This window comes from Dunckerocampus dactyliophorus, chromosome 17 (assembly GCF_027744805.1).
Source record: "Dunckerocampus dactyliophorus isolate RoL2022-P2 chromosome 17, RoL_Ddac_1.1, whole genome shotgun sequence".
Lineage (NCBI taxonomy): Eukaryota > Metazoa > Chordata > Actinopteri > Syngnathiformes > Syngnathidae > Dunckerocampus > Dunckerocampus dactyliophorus.
In genome coordinates this window covers 21,834,999-21,857,500 of record NC_072835.1, presented here as the reverse complement: position 1 = coordinate 21,857,500, position 22,502 = coordinate 21,834,999, and the positions used below count along the sequence as shown (strand labels likewise).

At 41.7% G+C, this 22,502-nt stretch overlaps 2 protein-coding genes across 3 annotated transcripts in view; both read left to right on the top strand.

Annotated features, from left to right (window-relative positions):
* lhx5 (LIM homeobox 5) overlaps positions 1-8,583 on the top strand; it is a 13,273-nt gene extending 4,690 nt beyond the window's left edge. Inside the window, exons 4-5 of the mRNA XM_054758115.1 lie at positions 2,093-2,258; positions 6,635-8,583. Of these exons, the coding sequence (XP_054614090.1) occupies positions 2,093-2,258; positions 6,635-6,969 (501 nt within the window). The 3' untranslated portion in view covers positions 6,970-8,583. The remainder of the gene's footprint in view (positions 1-2,092; positions 2,259-6,634) is intronic.
* A 5,599-nt stretch (positions 8,584-14,182) lies between these two features.
* LOC129170320 (3-hydroxy-3-methylglutaryl-coenzyme A reductase-like) lies at positions 14,183-22,479 on the top strand. 2 transcript variants are annotated; one of them, XM_054757740.1, is made up of 20 exons: positions 14,183-14,329; positions 14,978-15,147; positions 15,887-15,998; positions 16,082-16,169; positions 16,344-16,428; positions 16,536-16,641; positions 16,725-16,831; positions 17,772-17,891; positions 17,996-18,129; positions 18,208-18,440; positions 18,512-18,627; positions 18,707-18,901; positions 18,969-19,127; positions 19,201-19,358; positions 19,431-19,536; positions 20,557-20,727; positions 20,813-20,953; positions 21,031-21,189; positions 21,881-22,035; positions 22,101-22,479. In XM_054757740.1, exons 2-20 carry the CDS (start codon positions 14,986-14,988, stop codon positions 22,153-22,155), a joined length of 2,562 nt encoding a protein of 853 aa, XP_054613715.1. In that variant the 5' UTR covers positions 14,183-14,329; positions 14,978-14,985; the 3' UTR covers positions 22,156-22,479. The 2 variants fall into 2 exon arrangements, with proteins under 2 accessions (XP_054613715.1, XP_054613714.1); XM_054757739.1 differs by having other exon boundaries at positions 18,509-18,627.
* Positions 22,480-22,502: the final 23 nt, after the last annotated feature.

The window sequence follows — 22,502 nt, the reverse complement described above, 5'->3', positions numbered from 1 at the left end:
CCCTACACGTCGTCGATTGTTCTCAATAAGCAGGTGTTGCAGCTGCAGCCCTGTGTGTGTGTGCGTGTGTGTGTGTGTGTGTGTGTGTGTGTGTGTGTGTGTGTGTGTGTGTTTTAGTGACTAGTGTGTGTGTTTTTGTTAATGTGCAGCACAGTGGGGCTCGGTGGCTGGCTGCTGTGAGCATGCATCATTTTGCAGCAGGCGCCAAACAAGACGTGTGATGCAAAGACACAATCCATTTCTGCACCCGTCTTAAAACCATCATTAACTATGCAGGCATTGTTCAAAGTCACATTTCCGCAACCCCCCCCCCCCCCCCTCCCAAAAAAAAAACACGTTAACTGCAGGCTTTCACTTTTTGATTATTATTTATGAACCTTCACGCAAGTGTAAAAAGAAGTGAAGAAGCACGAGAGGTGACATTCGCGACCCACTCGGCCTTTGGTCACGGGTGACGACCTCTATTGCGGGTTCAGTCCACGTTTGAAGGAGCGTAGCGCTGGTTGCCGTCGTGAAGCACCGTAAAACGCCGCGATGGCGCTCACGCGTCACGTAACGTCTTCGTCTCTTAGCAGCCCCAGTGTGTTTTTAAAAAAACAAAAGCCCAAGAATAAGCAAAACACGCATGCTCGTACTTCGGAGGTCTTTTCCGGTCTTTACCATCTTTACCATCGGGGTGGTGTTGTATCTTTAAGTCGGCATTAGTACGCCACATTGGTGCGTTTACTACGAGCGTCAATCTTTGTAAAGCGGGAGGAGCAAAGGTCAGCAATAGTGTGTGTGCGTGCGTGCGTGCGTGTGTGTGGTTGTGTCGCATTGGAGCGTGGCATTAAGTCACTTTCACTCCTTTTCTTTCTTTGACTTCTTCTTCCCCTGCATGCTGTAAATGTGACCTTTTATTTATTCCACGCTCCTCTTGCCTTATAAGGTCATAAGGAAGTACGAGCATCATTCACATGTGGCAGCTTGCAACAGTACTTGACATGGAGGCTAAAAATGGCTTCTCTTTGTCCTGTTTTGATGAACTTATGGCGCTTTTGGGGGGGTTTTCTCCCCTCGTAGACCTCCACTTATCAGACGCACATCCAATACGCTCGTGGTTTTATTTCAAATATGCTCAGTGATTTACGTGAAGGAGCATCACATAAGAGAATGTATCATAATCGATACGTGGCTGATTAAAAGAATAACAATAATAAGCTTACGTAAATAGTAATAATAATTCAATACAATTAAATGACAAATTACATAAATAAAAATACATACGAAATAATTACATAAATACTTATACATTTTTAAAAGTACATAAATAAACAGAAAAAATAACAGTTTACTATGAAATAATATTCACAGAATGAAACTGGAAATAAAAGCCTTGTTGGTATGATAAGCAATGAGAGGATGCCCCGTGGGGTACGTCGTGGAATTCACCGCAAATTGAATATTTTGGCGCACAAAATGGGTCAGCAGCAAGAATAGTGATAATCAATAAATGCAACTCAATGAGTAATGCACAAGTAACGTGTACGTAAATAAATAGAAAAACAAAAATCACTGCAGAAAAAACCAGAAATGTTAGTTCTGTTATGACGCAGGAGATCAGTGAGAAGTTCATAAATAACCAAAAAAACATCACAAATTGAATATTACGGCGCACAAAGTGGGTCAGCAGGAATACAATCCACGAAATAATACACAAATAATTATGATATAAATCATAATAATAGGATTTTGTAATGAGGGGATTATAGACAGGTGAATAAATAAATGAACAAAAAATGTATATATAAGTTGACCACAGGTGCTGTCGGTACAGACGAAGCAATGACGTACCAAATCATATTTGGGGGTAAATGATATCAGCCTTCTTCTTCTCATGCTGACCAATGAGAGGATGCCCTGGGGGATACCTTGTGGGACATCAGTGTCTGGCGCAGGAAAGGGGTGGACGGTGTCGGTTGTTGTGATTTTCTCCTGAGCCTAAATGACCAAACTATTGAAAGACGCAGCTGCCAGTGTGACGTTCGCTTGTGATGGGGACGTGTCTGATGGCGAGACGACAACATGCCACAAAGGCTTTGCTGGTTTGCAGGTTTGGTTCCAGAACAGAAGGTCCAAGGAGCGACGGATGAAGCAGCTGAGCGCTTTGGGGGCCCGCAGACACGCCTTCTTCAGGGGGCCGCGGAGGATGAGGCCCCTGGGAGGCAGGCTGGAGGACCCGGACATCCTGGGGCCGGCGGCGTATGGCTACTATGGAGGTAAGGTAGCGTGCTGGATGGCAAAGCGTGTTTGGTGCTGCACCATTCTCCAGAACATGTGTGACTGTCTCTCACACACACACACACACACACACACACACACACACACACACACACACACACACACACACTGTTTTTTATTGCTATTATCATGATCATTATTAGACTCTTTATTGTTTTGCTCCGCTTTGAAGGAACTCCCAGTGATCATCCTGCTGTTCTCCACGGGAGGTCTCAGACTTTTAAAACGGAAATGACTGGAAAGACAAAAGAAGCCATCAAGTCACAACGTAATAAAGACGAGTCAAAAGAAAAGTCTATTAGATTGTTTCTCCCGCAAGCTGATGAACCGATACCAGGGCGAGTTGGCTTTGCCGCCTTGGCCGCGTATATCATATATAAAAAAAGAATATTTATTATTATATACAAAATAAAATATTTAGAAATGAGATGGCATGTAAGCGTTTTTTCCCATGTTTACATTTAATAATCATATTAATAAGGTATGAATATATATTTCATATATATTATAATGTCATAATATGTATTATTATATAAAAAATAGAATATTTCAATATGACATCACATGTCAGTGTTTTTTAAAGATTTTTTATTTAATAATCATATGAATAAATATGGTTACATTAGAATTAAATAATATATCATCTATATATAATGAGTATATCATATATTATGACATAAATAAATACAATATTGAGAAATGACAGCACGTTTGTTGAGATGGTTTATGAACTGATTGATCTTGTGCATCCGTGTGTTCCATAGACTCTTAAGTGACACAATGGATGCAAATTTGCAGGCAACCTTCCCTGCAGCGCTCTGAAGGCTCAATGTCACTTTGAAAAAACAAAACAAAACTGCATTCAGCAGTTTTGACGGCGTCACTTGTCACGGCTGAGAGGATCAAACTGTTTATCCCAATCAGACGCTTTGTAAACAAACACCACGGCGGCGCTTCGCTCGCACGTTACGCCGACACTTGGACTTATCGGGAATATTTACACTTCTCCCTGACGCTGAGAAGCCAAACGTTTACGTCTGGAAGCGCCAAGCCGACACCGGATTTGCTAGCAGCACTGCCGTGACGGCGGCGGCGCTAAACGAGCCAAGATGGTGACGAGTTAAACGTCCGCCAGCCACGCCTTTTCTTTAGCGCTGGTGGGGTTTATCCCTGCTGACTGCACGGAACCCTGCAGGACTCAGCGCCTGTCAATCACGGGACTTACACACCCGACACCGTTTCAACCAACCCAGCGTACGCGTTTTTCTAATTACTGGAGGCGACCAAACGTACGTTTTTGTCAACACCAAAAACAGGTTTGTAATTACGCGAGACAATCCGACGCCGTCGGTGGACTTGATGTACCTTCTGGGAGACGAACCAAACATCAGACTTTTTCCGAGCACTTGTTGATTTTGTTTATGGAGGACAGTTTTTGTCTTCACTGACTCTCTGGTGTACGTGTTTTATGTGAAAACTGAAGGTCAAAAAAACTCACGTACGTTTTCTTAAACACTGTCAAGTCGTCAGTGAAACCAGCGTACGTTTTTGTAAACGCCGTCAAGTCGTCAATTAACCCAACTCGTGTCCATCGAGTCGTCAACCAAACGAATGTACATTTTTTTTAAACAGTCGTCAACGAACCTGATGTACGTTTTTTGTTTTAAACGTCGACTTGTCAACGAACCTGACGTATGTTTTTGTAAACCTCAAGTCATCAATGAATGTGACGTTTTTAAACGCTGTCAAGTCGTCAGTGAAGCTAACACACATACTGTATTTGTAAACAGAGTAGTCATCAACAAACCCCATCTACGTTTTTTGGGGTTTTTTTTAAACATCGACTTGTCAAGTAACCTCACGTACATTCTTGTAACCCTCACACGTACACGTTTGTAAACCTCGTGGAGTTCACCGATTACCCTCAATGACCCAAACGTCCGTTGCTGTTACCCTCAGACATTTTAATCTCCAGCAGACCTGGCGTACGTGTTTTCGTGAACACTGATGTCAGTGAAGTCGTCTCTCAACCTGTCTTATGTGTTTTTGTAAACGTTAAAGACCGTTTCGAGTCGTCAGTGACTAGGAAGCAAATGTAATTAACCTAGCGTGCATATCAAAGACAATTCAGTCATTTTTAACAATCCTAGCGTAACACCGAAGAGAGTTTAGCGCCGCTAAAGAGAATGTCTAAACCTTGAGCACGATTTAGTCTTCAGTTAAACTTGAATATTTGTCTTCAACATTAAAGACAACCTCATGTGTTCCTGGACGCATCGCAGACAGTTGAGAGTCGTCAACGATACCCTGGCGCCCGAAAACCGGACATGACGCGTTACGTTACCACCAAGTCAGCATTTCCAACCGGTTTTGAAGTGCTTCTTTGGAGTTCAGCCCGTATCGCCCACCCCTATGGCGTAATCTCGCCCCACCACCCGATTTTTTTCCAAACTTCCCAGACAATTTTAGTCGTTAGCGAACCTAGCGTGAACGTTTCTCGTAAACGGCAAAGACGACGTCGCGTTGGGCTAACCTAGCGTCCCAAAACCGACAACAATTTAGTCGCCCGTGAACCTGACGTACGAATCGCCGGTGAAGTTGGAAGCAATTTCATCTGCGATGATCCCAATGTGCCAATTTTCGCGGAATATTGAGTCTTTCAGGAGCTAAGCGTAGGAACGTAGCACCTGCGGTGCATTCAGAACCAAGACAAAACCTTCCTTTCTCGCTCTCTTTTTGCTCCTCCTTCGTTGCCGTTGTCGTCTCTCAGCCCGACTTGCTTGCCTTTTTTTTTTTAAATAAGCTCCCTGCTTCTTGTGTGCATTTACAAGCGATTCTCAAGGTCGCTGCCACTAGCAGACTCAGGGTTGCATTATTTCTACACAAACAGCTTTCAATAGAACTCCCTGCAGTTGCAATATCAACACAGGACAGTGCAGCATATAGACCAGCGGTGTCCAAAGTGCGGCCCGGGGGCCATTTGAGGCTCGCAGTTGTTTTTTTTTTTATTGGCCCGTGGCACATTTTACAAATAGAATTTAACAAAAAACTTTTAAAAAACATTTTAAAAAATTGAAAAATCAGCAGTGATTTTACAAGAATAAAGTCAAAATATTAAGAAAAAAAGTTGTAATCTAACAAGAAGAAGAATATTACAAGAATGATGTTGCAATATTATGAGGAATCATTTTTGAAATATTAAAAAAATACTTTTTTTTTTAAGTCGTAATGTCAGAAAAAAACGCAACAATGAATAAAGTTGTGATTTTTGGAAAATTAGGTTGTGGAAAAAGATATGTCTCACCTGAAGTCCGCTGGGATAGGCTCCAGCAAAATAAAGTTGTCATTTGTGGAAAATTAGGTTGGGGGAAAAGTAAAGAAGGAAGACAGTTTCCAAGAAGAAAGTTGAAATAGTTGAAAAATCATTTTGAAAACAACAACAGCAGCGGACCTGAAAAAAAACTCCAGCTGTAATTATTTTATGTTGAAATTCATAAAGTCAAAATATTATGGGAATAAAGTCTTAGTTGGCAAAAAAAGAGAAAAAAAACAGTTGTATTTTTACAAGAATAAAGCCAAAATATCAAGAGAGAAAAGTTGGATTCTAACAAGAGAAATAAAGCACAATTTTACGAGCATGAACTCCAAATATTAATACAGTTGTTGAAATATTAAAGAAAAAATCTGTTATTTTTTTAAAAGTCGTAATATTACGAAAAACACTTCAAACAAAATAAGTTGCCATTTTTGGAAAATTAGGTTGGGGGGGAAAGGTGTAATGTTCAGAGAGTAACATCAAAATGTTATTATTATTAGAATAAAGTCATAATTATGAGAAGAACATTTACAAGAAGAAAGTTGGAAAAAAAAACAGCTGAAATGGGACAAATTTTACTCAAATGAAGTCAAAATATGAAGAGAAAAAGTCGTCTTCCAGTGAGGGAAAAAAAGGTGCAATTTTACGAGAATAAACCAAAACATAATTCATTTTTAAAAGCCGTAATATTATGAGACACAAACAAAAATAAAGTTGTCATTTTTGGAAAAGTTATGGAAAAGACAACATCAAGAGAAAAAAGTCGGATTACAACAAGAAAAAAGGCGGAACGTTCCGAGAACAAACTCGTAATACTTCGAGGAAGAATAATGTCACTTTAGTCGCATAGAGTTGAAATATTCAAGAAAAAAGTGGTCATATTAAGAGAAAGAAACCAAAGAAGCACCCCTGGTGCAGGTGTACCAGCAGGGAAAGGACAGGGAGGGCTGGCAGAAACAGCAGATCTGCAGGGGTTGCATTCATGGACGTGACGCTAGTGAGACACTGTATGAAGGTGCGTGTCCTTCTGTCCGCCAGAGTACCAAGGGGACTACTACGGACCAGCAAGCAACTACGACTTCTTCCCCCACGGGCCCCCGTCCTCGCAGGCCCAGTCCCCGGCCGAGTCCCCCTACATCCTGGGCAGCGGCGCCATGGAGGGCTCGGGCCACCTCCCCTCAGACGACCAAAGGTTCACGGACATGATCTCCCACGCCGAGACGCCCAGTCCCGAGCCGGGCTCACTGCAGCCCGTACCGGGGGAGGCGTACGGGGGCGGGCCCAGTCCCCCTTTCTCCTTGGCCAGTAACTCCAGCTACAGCGCCCCCATGTCCCACCAAGGCCCCGAGATGGGGGAGGCGGCGGCCTGGTGAAGCTACTTTCCGACATGAAGGACTACTTCTCACCGCTGGACTGGTGACGGTGTACAATGCGTAGACGTGTAGACACGCCCTCCCCGCCCCTCCCCCACATGCTTTCTTGGAATACTGGACTTGAATTATTTAAGAAAAAAAAACAACCTAAAAAAAAAAGATTGATTGATTTCATCCTCCGCATTTCAACTAAACATCCACAATCACATCACCGTGGACACCAAAGGGTCGTCTTCTTCGTTTTATGGCCAAGTGAAGGGAATATTCCCCAATATTCTCATTCACATCAAAGGTGGACCTCACGCCCCGCCCCTCCCTCTCCTTGGCCCGCTCCCTGTGGCACACGCCACGCACGCAACATGATGATCACATGCTCAAACAATACACCTTCATTCTCACACACACACACACACATAGAGGCAGGCAGGCAGGCGTGCGGCCCCTATAGTTGTGCTCGTGCACGACCTTCCCTTTGTGAGGGTTCCTTTTTAAAAAGACATGTTTTAATGGAAATGATTTTCAAAAGCACATTGAAGCCATAATAGAGAATCTCCTTCAGCAGCTGAGGTCTCCCGCCTCTTAAAGGGACCAAACAAAAGAGGGGCCACGCAACATCTGTGGAGGGCCACCGACTCCTCCCCCACCCACCCCCCACCCCTTTTCATTTGGCGCAGCCAGGCCTTCATCGCCGCCTAGCGACGCAAGTCTTATTTTACTTTACGCAACGCAAATCGTCCTCTTATGCCGTCACCGCCGGCTAGCACGCCATTTCCGCCGAAAGAATGTGGCTTTTCTTTGCTCATGGACTCCAGAAATATTCTTGGATGTAAGAGTGAGAGGATGGATGAGAGAGTGTGTGTGTGTGTGTGTGTGTGTGTGTGTGCGTGCGTGTGCAAGTGAAAGTGAGGGGTTGTATTATTTGTATGTAAATAGCACTGCTAATAAAACTCTCTCTTACAACTTCAAGCATCACATTTTTATGTATTAGCAACATTTCAGTGGAAGAAACTAAACGCAGTGACGGGTAGACGAGACGCCACATTTACTTTCATTCTTCAATATTAGTCTGACTTCATTTTTTGATTCGATTAATTGGTAAATCAATACAGTTCATGAGTATTTCTAGATTATTAAGACTATTTGGAGGCACCTTTTATTTATTTATTTATTTTAATTACACCTAAATGTGTAATCATTCATTTCAATACAATATTATCACATAGAATTTGAATGAAATTATTTGTCGAATTAAATATTTATGAATATTTTTTACTTTATGAAAACCATTTTTAGGCACCGTTTTTAAACTTTTTTTGGTTTGTTTTGTACACCAAAATATGTAATAATAAATCCATGTCAGTACAATATCATATAGCATTTGAGTTACATCATTTGTTGCATGAACACATTTTCTGAATATTTTTTCACTTTATTAAGACCATTTTGAGGCACCTTTTTTTTTAGATTTTTACATCACAATGTGAAGTTTCAATATTATGACATAAAATAGTAATTAAAAATATGTAATTAATTGTTATACAAGATTATTACATCTAATTTAAATTATTTCTTGAAAAAATCTATTCAGTGAATATTTGACTTGATTAAGACCATTTTGAGGCACCTTTTTTATTATTATTTGTTGAATAAAAACATGTTATGAATTTTTTTTAGGTTATTAAGCCCATTTTAAGGCAACTTTAAAAAAATTACATCAAAATGTGTAATTTCAATATATTATTACATCAAATTGTTATTAAATTTTGTTTTTACATCAAAATATGTATTTTAAAATTTTTATACAATATTACTACATATAATTAGAGTTAAATTATTTGTTGAAAAAATCTATTCAATGCTTTGTTTTTTTGTTGTTTTTTTTTAGGTTTTTACACCAAAATATGTAATAACTCATTTCAATATATTCATTTCATGCATGTTGAGTTAAAGGATGTGTTGGTTAAATACAGATGACAAATATTTACATTTATTTAGCAGCACTATTTTGAGGTCCCGTTTATTTGATTTGATTTTTGCACCAATATTTCATTGATTTGAATAAAATGATTATTACACTGAATTTTAATTCTGTCTATTTATTGAGATCATTTCATTTCCACGCTGAGACTTTTCATTGACTTCAATCAAATAACCGCAGAATTTCAATTCATTTATCAGGTGCATGCATGATAAATAAATAACAAATTAATTCATTTTAACATTTGAATTCCATCCCTTTGATTATTTTCCCAGCAGTCGTTGACCACAATATTAGGCACATCAACAATATCCAACACAATATTCTGCCTTATGCACTACAAGGTAAAACAATAACGTGTGTATGAATTGTACTGCACAGCATGCTGACAGCCGTTTGTGATCATATTTTGCTTCTGCTTCATGGTCCAACTATTACAAACATCTGGAAGAATAACACCCTCCACACTACGTGCTGTGACGTGTGCGTCTTTCAGCTCCAGAGAGTGGCCCTGTGACCCTTCGCCCGCCCCCCTGCCACCCACCTCTTCTGTCTGTGTAACCCACCCCACCCGGCCCCCCCAGCCCCATCCCCTTGCTGTGGTCCAGGTGGGTGGACGGTGGCGCAGGTCTGCACTAATTTTCCACCTGACTGCTTTTAATGTAAAGACTAATGTGAGAGGAGATGGCAAGATGTGTGCATGTGCATGTGTGTGTGTGTGCGTGTGCGTGTGCGTGTGCGTGTGCGTGTGTGTGTGTGTGTGTGTGTGTGTGTGTGTGTGTGTGTGTGTGCACGCACACACGCACAGACAGGCAGTAAGGTGGAAGTAATGTTCAGCAAGCCATTCCCAAGATGCTTCCAACCATCTTTACAGGGGTCCTTGACCCCCAACATTCTAAAAATAGAATTTCACAAAAAAACAACAAAAATGGAAAAATCAGCAAAACAAGAATAAAGTCAAAATAATAAGAAAAAAAGGTGAAAAGTTGTACTTTAACGACAAAAGGTTATAATTTTACCGGAATGGCGTCGTAATACACTAGGTCCCCCACTTATGAACATCCGACTAGCGAACATTCGGAGATACGAACACAAGCCGACTGGTCTATATTTTCATGTGTTTTGCCTTATAAGTCCATATTTATTTATGTTTAAGTCCATATTTCACATGCTTGACCAGTAGAGGGCACTGTGACACTGCTAATGGGACCAACAGGCGATGACGACCAGGGGAGGAGACGTGAAGGAAAGATAAATGGTAGCTGTACATGCAACCCGGCACAGCTTAAAGATTAAAGTTTATGAAGAGTTAATAGGCCTGCTTAATTCTACACCACCCACAGAACACTACCTCTTTTAGAAGAGTCTAACCACCACCACCATTTGTACTTTTTTTCAATAACTCCTCCTCCTCCACCACCACAACGACGTATGCTGGACCACTCCTCAAAGGTAAATAACATTTATCATTACGTATTATTATATCACTTTTATTATTGTTTCTTTTCATTCATTATCCTGGTTTAATATTACTACTGCATCCAAACTCATATTTACATACATATGCATATACTGTATATGTATACACGTACATGTAGTACCTATATCATTGCTAATATTACCTTTTCTCAGACTTAAGAACAATTCGACTTAAGAACGCTCGTCAATTGTGTTCCTTAGTTGGGGACTTAGTGTATTATGAGGAAAAATAGCATCATTTAGCAAGAAGTTCAAATATTAAAGAAAGACCATTTCTTCCAAGTCGCAAGATTATGAAAAACAAACAAGCAATGAATAAAGTTGGAATTTTTGGAAAATTAGGTTGCGGAAAAAGTTATGGCACAAGAAAGTTACGGCAAAAAAGATAACATTTACAAGAAGAAAGTTGAAAGAGTTGAAAGATTTTTTTTTTTTTAAACAACATCTGCAAAAAAAACTCATTTTCTGAGAATAAAGTCAAAATATCAAGAGAAAAAAATATGAAAGAAAACAAAACAAAATAAAGAAAAAAACAGGTTTGGGAAAAGTTATAATATTATGGGAATAAAGTCATAATATTATGAAAATGTTTTTTTTTTTAAACCCAGCAGAAATTTAAAAAACTGCCGTAATTTTAAGAGAATAAAGTGAAAGTATTAAGGGGAAATAAAGTTGTATTCTAACAAGAAAAAAGTCTCAATTTTCAAAGAATAAATGCGTAATATAAGAAAAACTAATGTCATCTTAGTAGCAAAGAGTTGAAATGTTGTTTTTTTTAATTATTTTATTTTTTTTAAATAAAAAAACAAAGTAATGTTGTCACTTTTGGAAAATTAGGTTGGCAAAAAATTATAATATTATGGGAATGAAGTCACAATTACGAGAAGAAAACTTGCAAGAAGAAAGTTGAAATAGTTGGAAAATAATTTTTTTAAATGCAGTAATGGGAAAAAACTTTATGAAAAAACAACTACCGAAATTTTACAGGAATAAAATGAAAATATTAAGAGAAAAAAAATCATATTCTAAAGAGAAAAATCACAATTTTACAAGAATAAACTCATAAAATTGTAAGAAGAATGATGTAATTTTATTGGAATAGAGTTGAAATATAAAAAAAAATCATATTATGACTTTATTCCCATATTATTATTATATTATTATAATATATAATAATAATTATTATTATATTATGCGAATAAAGTCATAGTATTACATCATATTATCATGATCATAATTGGTTTGGTTTGGTTTAGTTTATTTGAACATGAAGGTTCCAATGGAATACATCTCATGAATGCTCCTTTCACAGTTCCACATGTCCAAAAGGAGTAGGAAGAAGCAAAGCTTATTTAATCCTACCCCCCATCCATTCCACATCTAGTGCAGTACCTGTTGTTCACTTCCTGCATTCCATCTCAAATTTTCTATAATAATCAGAGTAATAATAAATAATAATCATAATCAATAAATAATAATCAGAAGAAAGTTGAAATATTTGGAAAATCAAAATAAAAAACAGCAAAATGGAGAACAAAAGAGAAAAGAGTAATGTTGATATTAATGATCGTGTTTTTAAAGTACATGACAAAGCTGAGATGCACTTTTTCTTGAACGATACCTTCTTCTTCTGTTGGACTGGTCCTGTCAGACCATTTCCTTGTTCTGTGGTTATCATCACACGTGTCCGTCATCTTTTGCCACGACTTGGTGGTCTTCTGTGGTTTTCTTTGACTTTTGAGGCTGCGGGAGTGTTTGCAGTTTTACACCACACATCCACAGAAGATTGTACACCTTTAGGAAACACTACGCCACCCCCCCCCACAACCACCCCCACCTCTCACACGGTAACCTTCGCCTCCCATTCACACACACACACACACACACACACACACACATAGGATTGCCATTAACATGAGTATTTTTGTAATGGATGTGTTTGTGCTGCTGCAATGGAAGAGAAGGAGGGAGCAGGAGTTGATGTGATAAATCACTCGACCCACCCCCCCCACATCCCCACCCCTACCTCCCTACTTCCTCCCCATGACCAATACACATACACACACGCACACGCATACATACGTACGTGCACACTGGCTCACATTCACAAAGTTGCTACACACAGACGTACGTGTTCCCTCTCCCTCCCTCTCCGTTTACCCCCTGGGGAGGGCAACGAAGGGTGCGTTGGGAGGTGGGGTGGGGGTCCTATTAGCAACACATCATTCATTAAGACTCACATGTTCCTTCTGCACGTACAAACATGTCTAGAAGTCAACTTCTTTTCTTGCAGCACATGCACAAGCACATGCACATGCACCATACATACACACATGCAGTTTAAGGTTTGATTGACACCCGTCGGACAATAAAATAATAATAATAGTGGCATTCCACCAAGATTAACTGGATTAATTGCATTTTTTTATTTGAATTTTTTTTATAAGTACCATTTATTTTTCTGTCATTATAGCACGTCACAATGTCACAATTTTGTTTTTGTTTTTTTTGATTACTATCATTATTTTATTATTCTTTTTAATAGTCAATATTAACGAATGTAATATTTTCTATTTGTGTATTTTATATGTATGTACGTGGAACCTTTCTATGTTTAATTACTGTTTTGTTATTTTTATTTCATTATTTTATTTTTTTTATTATTACTCAAGCAAAAAATATTTTATTAATAATTTTAATTTTATTAATAATATAATTTTATAATTAATTAATTTATTAATTTGTGTAATATTTCACATTTTATTTGATTTATTATTTGATTCACTATTTTATTTTATTTTATGGTTACTTGTGTTACTATTATTATTATTATTATTATTTCTGGTATTTAATGTAATAATTTGATGATGGATTAAAAAATAGATGAATAAAAAGATTAATGAATGACTATAATATCATATATGAATATATTACTATGTGTTATTGTTTAACCAGTTTTCACGGTCCACATCCAGGCTCTATGTGTGCCTAATAAAGTGGCCCCACTGACGACATGAGGAAGAATGGTGACGGAGCGCACAGGTGGGCAACCTTTAGCATGAATTATGTCGAGCAAAAATAGTTGAAGATGGCGTAGATGATGCCACTGAGCTGAAAGGCCAAAGAAAGAAATGTAATTGTTTTCTTTATGCATGAATGAATGGCTTTTATACACCGTAAAGCACGGGAACATACTGCTTGTCTCTCCGAAGCCACACGGGCCATGTTTGCATTATTTATTGCTGCATGTCAAGTATGAAATGGTGCAACCTCTTAATATTTTTTCATCCAGTATTGTAATTTCATAGTTTTCTTGTCTTTCTTTCTCTGTGACCTTTCAGTGCGCCAAAGAAAAAGCCTTGAGCGGGGAAACATTGTCATCTAGCGGGTAAAGCCGGTAGCGGCATTTCACTTGCTAATCCACAATTCACTTCACGATTGTAGACAATGTAGACTGTAGAGTATTACAATAGTATCGACACAGAAAAAAATCCCACAAGTGTACGTGAAAATATAATATTGTCAATTGTAAGACTCGTTCGCTTTTGAATAGATTTTCGGGGGTTCAACATTTTTGTTTCAAGCGCGTAATCTCATCTATTATGACAGCGACGTCTTGTGCGTTCATTCCATTTCTAAAATGTGCATTTAATTAATATTTTACGAATTACGCTTTTTTTTCATTTTTAACTAAAGTTGTGACGTTCACTTCCGCCCTTTCGACCCAGCAACTACGTAATTGAATTGAAGGCCACCCTCACTTCCGGGTCGCCATGTTGGTTACATCATCTTACACTACAGTTTTAGCTAGCTCTAAGCTTGCCAACTAGCGCGTCCGTAGAGGGACACGATATTCCTGTCAAGGAACTATGTCACTGAACACTGGGAAACGGAGCTTTTGAGGTACGTTTTGTGTAAGAGTGTTTGTCCTTGCTGACTGACAAAGTAACATCTTGTACGTCTGGTGTAGTTTGTATGGGCGTGACGGCTAATGCTAAGGCTCGTTAGCAACGCTAGCTGATCGTAAACGCAAACGTTGCCTTCGGTCGCTTGTGGGTTGACGCGATAAGTGACACTCTACTCTTGGTCGATACTTTCTAAGAGACAAAATTGTGTATAAAAACTGCCATTTAAACGGCATTTCAGCTGAACGTTAGCCTAAGCGGCCTTTGGTATAAAATCCTTACTAATGCAACTTATGCTATAATATATGATATAATAAATGTAACTCTTATGTCAAGACTGAATTCAAGACACTGTTCTAGTTTACGTTTACCAAGTTCCGTTTTAGTGTATTCTATTCAAATGATGTTCATTTCTTTTAGAAAATTGTTACCTTGATCTGTTCTTGCAGTTACTTCATTTTAGTTTTAAGTAATTTCTAATTACGTTTTAGCACATCTGTTTATTTTCCTGCCTATCTTAACTGAGACAAAATGGACATGATTTGACATTTCTAGCAATCAAATGTCCCAAATGCTAAGCTAATCATGCTTGAGGGGGTATCGCTTTTATTTATTTTTGTCTGTATCCCTTTCTTCTATGATACAGCAGAGACCATGTTGGTGAGACTGTTCAGGCTCCACGGGCTGCTGGTGGCCACCCACCCGTGGGAGGTGATCATCGGCACGCTGGCGCTCACCGTCTGCCTCATGTCCATGAACAGCCTGGCCGCCAGCAGCCACATGTGCAGCTGGAACAACTGTCCCAAAGTGGACCAGGTAAGACGAAGGAGAATTCCCTTTCCGGTTACTTTTTCATGTGTTTAAAGGAAGACTTAAAGGAAATCATCCACAATCCTTGACATGAACACACGTCTTTCTCTTTTCTATGTGTTCTTAAGATATAAAAACAGCTAAAAAGAGGCAGCTAAGAATGCAAGTAATGAGACGCATACCAGCTAGCTACTAGCTGGTTAGCGACTTGCTTCACCACACACTCGCTCACAATGACTCAGGCCACTACCGAAAGGTAATGGTACATATTGGAGCTGCCGCCGCCACTGCTGCTGTGTTTTTAGTTTGGAAAAGTTAACACGAGGTGTAGCGTTCCTTTCTATGTTGCTATGTGATGCATCGCCTTTCTCTTTTGTGCGGTTCATGTGTTTGTTCATTTGCGTGTCTACCTACAACTCCGATATAAACAAAGTGTGTTGCCCTAAAATGGCGCCCGTGGCTCACAATGCAAGTATCGTGAGATTTCTTAGGGTCTTGGGCGCTTGATCCAAGATGGCGGCATAAATAAATCGGACGTATTTTTAATTTTTTTTCTGGATGCTAAATAAGTGGGCAAACGCAAGCCAAGGCAGCATTTTTGCAAAAATTTTGGATATTAACCGACAAACGCACGAACCGGGGCGGACATTAACCAAGGTACCACTGTAAAACTCACCTGACTTGACTTTTTTTTTTCACACAAACCTAACTTGCCCCCCCCCCCCTTTTTTTTTTTTTAAATTAGCAAGTCCACAGCAGCGACATGATCATCCTAACAGTCACGCGCTGCATCGCTATCGTTTACATCTACTTCCAGTTCAAGAACCTCAGACAGCTGGGCTCCAAGTACATACTGGGTCAGTATGATGCCATGTTTTGAGGCGTGCGTGTGCGGCGCCGTTAAAGCTAACCTTGTGTGCTCTTTTTTTCCTCTCTCCAGGTATCGCAGGGTTATTTACGTTATTCTCCAGCTTTGTTTTCAGTTCAGTCGTCATCCACTTTTTCGGCAGAGAGCTGACGGGCCTCAAGTGAGTTTCCAGTCTGTGACTTTGCCACGAGATGCCACCACACTCGGGGCTGTAAAGCTACTGTTATGCGTTTGTGTACAGCAGCACTGCTTTACATTTCAACTTTACAGATTGCATGTTTGATGTACATGGGGTTTATTTTGTAACATTTGTGTTCTCCTCTTCCTCCTGCAGTGAAGCGCTACCTTTCTTCCTCCTCCTCATCGACCTTTCCAAAGCCTGCACGCTGGCCAAATTTGCCCTCAGCTCCAACTCTCAGGTAAGCACGCATGTGAGCTACGATGCATGGTCTTGTCATGGAGTAATGTCAATAAATGAACCTGCATGGTGTATCATGTGTGTGCGTGCGTGCGTGTGTGTGCGCAGGAGGAGGTAAGGGAGAACATCTCCCAGGGCATGGCCATCTTGGGCCCCACCTTCACCTTGGACGCTCTGGTGGAGTGCCTGGTCATCGGTATCGGCACCATGTCAGGTAAGGAGCTTCCTTTGGGTCTCCTTAGCTGTTCAGGAGTCAGAGATTTTCCACGTTAGCTGAGCTGACTGCTTGTTTTGAAGGCGTGCCGCAGTTGGAGATCATGTGTTGCTTCGGCTGTATGTCGGTCCTCGCCAACTACTTTGTCTTCATGACCTTCTTCCCCGCTTGTGTCTCACTGGTTCTGGAGGTAAGCATGGCAGCCATAGAATGCTGATTATGATACTCACAGATGGTTGATTTAAAGAGGACGAGGCTGTTATTCCCTCAATGTGAAAACCCATTAGACTGTACAGTATGTAACAAGTTTGTTTTTGAACTTGAATAATGATTAGGAGTGCATGAGAAAGTGGAAAGTGAAACATCGCTGTCTTTAACCACATGGCCATTTAGGAACACTCAGCAGCAAACAACAGTACGGCAAGTGTAACACACGTGAAGGCCTTAATTGTTGCATTTACGGTACCTCCATGGCAGGGGCGTCAAACTCTCTTTCACTGTGGGCCACATCGCAGTTATGGGTAGCCTCACAGGGTGTATCATCATCCCATGATGTTACACATTTCATTATTAGCATTTACATTTTAAATGGAGTTTGACAACAAAAAAATTAGAATTTTTAAAAATTCACAGAATACATTCAGCAAGAGGATTGCCTATCATGTTTAATTGTATTATTTTTTACCTGATATCATATAGATTTTTTAAAAAAATTAACAAAGTAAAAATGTTTTTCAAGACAAAAAATAGTGTATTTTTTATTTTATTCAAATAGTAAAATAGGTGTCTTATTGTTTTTACCTGATATACTGTATATAATACATTTTACAAATAAAAACTAAAATAAATAACAATAACCCATTAAAATATATATAAAATGTTTTTTTATTACTAAAAATAATAAAAGTGTGTTATTTTTCAAATTATTTATATTTTGAGGCTTTTTGTGCGCGTAAGATGATATGGCGGGTTGAATCTGGCCCCCGGGTCTTGAGTTTGACACCTGTGCTCCATGGCTATACTTGCCTTATTCGCTGACTGGCTGGGTGTTCATTTATCGTTACTGTAATTTCATAATTGATTGACAGTAAATGTATTTATTTGATTGATTATTTATTATGTGTGTGTAGCTGTCCATGGAGAGCCTCGAGGGTCGCCCCATTTGGCAGCTGAGCCACTTTGCCCACGTGCTGGCCGAAGAGGAGCACAACAAGCCCAACCCTGTGACGCAGCGGGTGAAACTCATCATGGTGGGTGCCGTGCATTCAGCCTAGCTGATGTTAACGGAGACATTTCATAACAAGGATGTCTTTTTTTTTTTTTTTTTTTTCTCTTCCTCTCCCACCCCATTAAGTCTCTGGGTTTGGCCCTGGTCCACGCTCACACTCGACTGGCAGCCGAGCATCCCGGACATAACCGCACCGTGGAAGGATCCGTGCAGAAGAGGCTGGACTCCGGCGCCTCCATGCGTCCGCTGCAGCTGAACGGGTAGAACATCCTAAAGGTTTCGTCTGTCGCGTGAGTCCTGCCATCCATGTCTTAAACCTCCCTCTGTCATCCCCCCAGCATGGACCTGGAACAGGTGATCACGCTCAGCCTGGCGCTGCTCCTCGCCATCAAGTACGTCTTCTTCGAGCAGACCGAGACTGAGTCCTCGCTGGCTATCAAGAGTCCCATCGGCAGCAGCTCGCCTCCTGTCCAGAAGCTCGTGGCGGCAGAGGGCTGCTGCAGGATGGACTTCAAGAAGACCACCAGCAGTGCTGCAGAAGAAGACTGTAAATTCGTGTGCGGGGAGACTGGTGAGGCTCATTCTGTTTCGGGATGAATCAACAGCAACATTCATGTAACTGTCCTGATTGGTCCACAGAAGACACCAGGGGACCCCCAGCTGCTCCAGATGGAACTGAAGGTTCCTCATCACAGAGCGTGTCAGATGTAGCACCGCGTACCTTGGAGGAATGTCTGGACGTCCTTGCTGATCCCCAGGTGAGCTCCTCACCCCACAGAGAGAAAAGCCTGCATTTGGTTGTCAGTGGAAGTGAAGGCGGTACTTGTCGTTCTTCAGCGAGGAGCCCGTTGCCTAAGTGACGCCGAGGTGATGAGCCTGGTGGCGTCCCGCAGCATCCTCAACTACAAGCTGGAATCTGTGCTGGAGACTCCGGAGAGGGGCGTGGCCATTAGGAGGGAAATGTTGTCATTGAAGCTTCCTGTTGCCTCTGCCTTGTCTTCACTTCCTTATAAGAACTACGACTACGCCAAGGTGGACGCCAAAGCCCTTTGTCTTATTTTGGTGGTCCATTTGTACAAACTGTCTTCCTGTCTGACAGGTGATGGGCACTTGCTGTGAGAACGTCATCGGCTACATGCCGGTGCCGGTCGGGGTGGCCGGGCCGCTCTTGTTGGATGACGAGCAGTTTTACGTTCCCATGGCAACCACAGAGGGCTGCCTGGTGGCGAGTACCAACAGAGGCTGCAGGGCTCTTTCCGTAAGCTTCTGCGACGTCTCCCACACTGACATGTCCATGATTTGCGTTTGAATCTTTGCTGCCTCCTGTCCAGCTGAGCGGGGGCTGCCACAGCAGGGTCCTCGCTGACAGCATGACCCGGGGGCCCGTGGTACGCCTGCCCTCGGCCTGCCGGGCCGCCGAAGTCAAAGTGTGGCTGGAGAGCACCGATGGCTTCAGCAGCGTCAAAGAGGCCTTCGACCAGACCAGCAGGTTTGCCAACACCGCTCTCGACTTGACGTGTCCTCCTTTCCTCCTCTGACATCAAACATTTGTGGTCGCCAGGTTTGCCCGTCTGGAGAAGCTGCTGGTGGGCTTGGCGGGGAGGAACCTCTACATACGCTTTGAGTCACGCACAGGAGATGCCATGGGCATGAACATGCTATCCAAGGTACAACCCCCATGCCTGTTTCCCCCCCCCCCCAATAAGAGTGGGTGCCCTGCAATTGGCTGGCAACAAGTCCAGAGTGTACCCCGCCTCTCGCCCGAAGTCAGCTGGGACAGACTCCAGCATACCCCAGGACCCTAGTGAGGATAAGCAGCATAGACAATGGATGGATAGAGGAGTTGGTGCATTTCGGCTCCTTGTGGACAGAATAAGTACTGCTCCATAAACTTGGCTGGACAGGAAACTAATATTGCTGCCAAATCACACGCTTGTCAAACCGGATATCCGGTGGCACCGGTTTATTGTTCACAACCCTAGTTGTCCCTCGCAATATTGCAGAAATTAGCAAATGATGACTGTTTGGTGGTAGACTATGGTTTCGTATTAGTCAAAGCATATTGAAATACAAGTGGTATGTAGTATTGTGGTCACTAGGCAGCAGTAATGACACAAAACAGACATTAGCTTACATTACATTAACACTGCATGAAGTCAGCATGGCATGTACAACAGAGTGGAAAAAACATTCCTCCCATCCCGTGTGGAAGTTGTAAGTTTTTGGCTTCTGAAGATTAAAAGAAATAAATTTGAGGCCAACTGGTTAGCCCGCCAGCTGCCGTCTCGAGTCCCTGCATCACAATGGTTGTAAGTAATGAATAGTAGGTGTGTAAAGGTGACTATAGGGGTGTTATTTCATGTCTACAGGGCTCTAATAATGTTAAAAACAATATTTAGAAAGTCAAACAGGTTTTCTATACTCTGAAAATATTCCTTTTAACATTGAATTCTATATCTGTTTCTATATTTCATTTAACTCGGTCGGGTCTTGCACCAGTTAACCGCTATGAACGAGGGACGACTGTACACATTTTGTTGCTAGGATTCATGCATTATTCTCTGAGAAATGAACGTAGTCTGCACCTTTAGTCACCATGTAAAGGTATCTGCAAAAGTTTTAATATAAAGTGTTTGTTTTCGGTCATTTCCTTGGTGGAGGTAATCAGAATCATCATGTGTGTTCAGGGCTGTGAGAAGGCTCTGCTACGGCTCCAGCAGCAGCACCCTGACGTGGAGGTCCTGTCAGTCAGCGGCAACTACTGCACCGACAAGAAGTCTGCGGCCATCAACTGGATCCTGGGCCGGGGAAAGTGCGCTGTGAGCGAGGCCACCATCCCCGCCAAGGTGGTCAAGGAGGTAAAGTAACCTTTCGGACGCGTTGATCCGGTCATGTGACGTTTTGCGACCTCCCGTTAAACGTGTTGTACGTTTTAACGTCAAGGTGCTGAAGAGCAGCACGGCGTCCCTGGTGGAGCTCAACATCAACAAGAACCTGGTGGGCTCGGCCATGGCGGGCAGCATCGGCGGCTTCAATGCGCACGCCGCAAACATCGTAGCGGCCATCTTTATTGCCTGCGGGCAGGTGAGCCATGGCAAAAAAAAAAAAAAAAAAAAGGATAAATCTTAAAAGTAGACTTGAAACATATTGTTTGATGGCAGGATCCCGCGCAGACAGTGGGCAGCTCCAACTGCATCACTCAGATGGAAGCTGCCGGTTCCGACGGCCAGGACCTCTACATCAGCTGCACCATGCCCTCCATTGAGCTGGGCACCGTGGGAGGGGGCACCAACCTGCCCCCACAGCAAGCCTGCTTGCAGGTACTGTCACCTCCTCATAGCACTCCAGATGCACAAAACAGCCAATCAAGAAATGAGCCTTTTAAACAGAGATGCACAACATCCTATTTTTTTCGTCTCAAACCCATACCTGTAACATTGTGCTTCTCAAGACCAATATGGTATCGATAACCTAACTTTTTTCCTTTTTTTTAAATTTAGATTCCACTGTAGTTTTTGCTCAAATTAGGATTTGACCAACTGTACCTGCTGATTTGTCCTAATCAAATATCATGACATTACTACTATCAGGACAACCTGAGTATGGAGAGCAGGGAGCCACCTGCTGTGGCCCAACAAAGTGCACTATATTCGGACACATGCACCAAGCAGCCGGTGAGCTGCTGCGGCAGCCAGGAGCGGGAGGAGCTCCCTAGCGTGGCCTAGCAAGGTGCACTGTATTCAGGCACACTCTGAGCTGTGACGCCAAGAAGGTCTCTGGCAAACCTTTTGCACTTTCAAATGCCGCGGATAAGGTTTTTTGTGCGCAAAATATCCTCCTCAGAAAGTGAACGTTGGTTTACAAGCGAGCTGTGGAGAAGTTACGATAGGCCGTTCAAGTCAAATGTAACGTCATAATTCTCTCATATCGGCCCCATAATTATCGTGCACTTTTAGTTTTGAAGTGGAGATACAAGGTTTCCACAAAGTCCTGTCATGTTCTGTGTGTTAGATGCTCGGCGTCCAAGGCACCAGGCCCAACCAGCCAGGAGAGAACGCCCGTCAGCTGGCCCGAGTCGTCTGTGCCACCGTCCTGGCAGGGGAGCTCTCCCTCATGGCGGCCCTCGAAGCGGGACACCTCGTCAAGAGTCACATGACCCACAACAGGTGAGACGCCCGCCACCCCACACGTCGCCCGTGTTGCTGTCTCACGGTCTCGTTCTGTCTCCCAGGTCCAAATTAAACTTAGCACAAACTATGTCATCAAATACCGGGGATGCTGTGTGACCACTAAAGAAAGCTGGAATAACTTGAGAAGGTTCTCCTGGATGCACGCTCTTGAGAGAAGACTTGATGCCAAGCGTCTGCATGCCAACTAAAAAGACTTGAACTCATCCTGCAGTGCCTCACACAAGGTTCTCTTCTTTATTTCTGAATGCATTTTTTTTTCTTTTATTAAGAAGAGCCATCAGTATTACAGGCGGGAAAGCCAAAGCCATAATGTTAAAACTTTGATGTAACTGCAGGGTCTTTAACAGAAAGCAGCTCATAACTGGCCTTACATATTTTGCGAGTCTCTGCGTGTTCTAGAATATTAAATTATCAAGTTTACATTGAGTGTGTGTGATTTAAAA

What these genes read in the sequence shown, in the direction of transcription:
- LOC129170320 (XM_054757739.1), top strand. Translation starts at nt 14,986, where the DNA reads ATGTTGGTGAGACTGTTCAGGCTCCACGGGCTGCTGGTGGCCACCCAC. An exon ending in CGGTATCGGCACCATGTCAG is followed by an intron (nt 16,642 to 16,724) that starts GTAAGGAGCTTC and finishes CTTGTTTTGAAG; the next exon opens with GCGTGCCGCAGTTGGAGATC. An exon ending in GAGGCTGCAGGGCTCTTTCC is followed by an intron (nt 19,128 to 19,200) that starts GTAAGCTTCTGC and finishes CCTCCTGTCCAG; the next exon opens with CTGAGCGGGGGCTGCCACAG.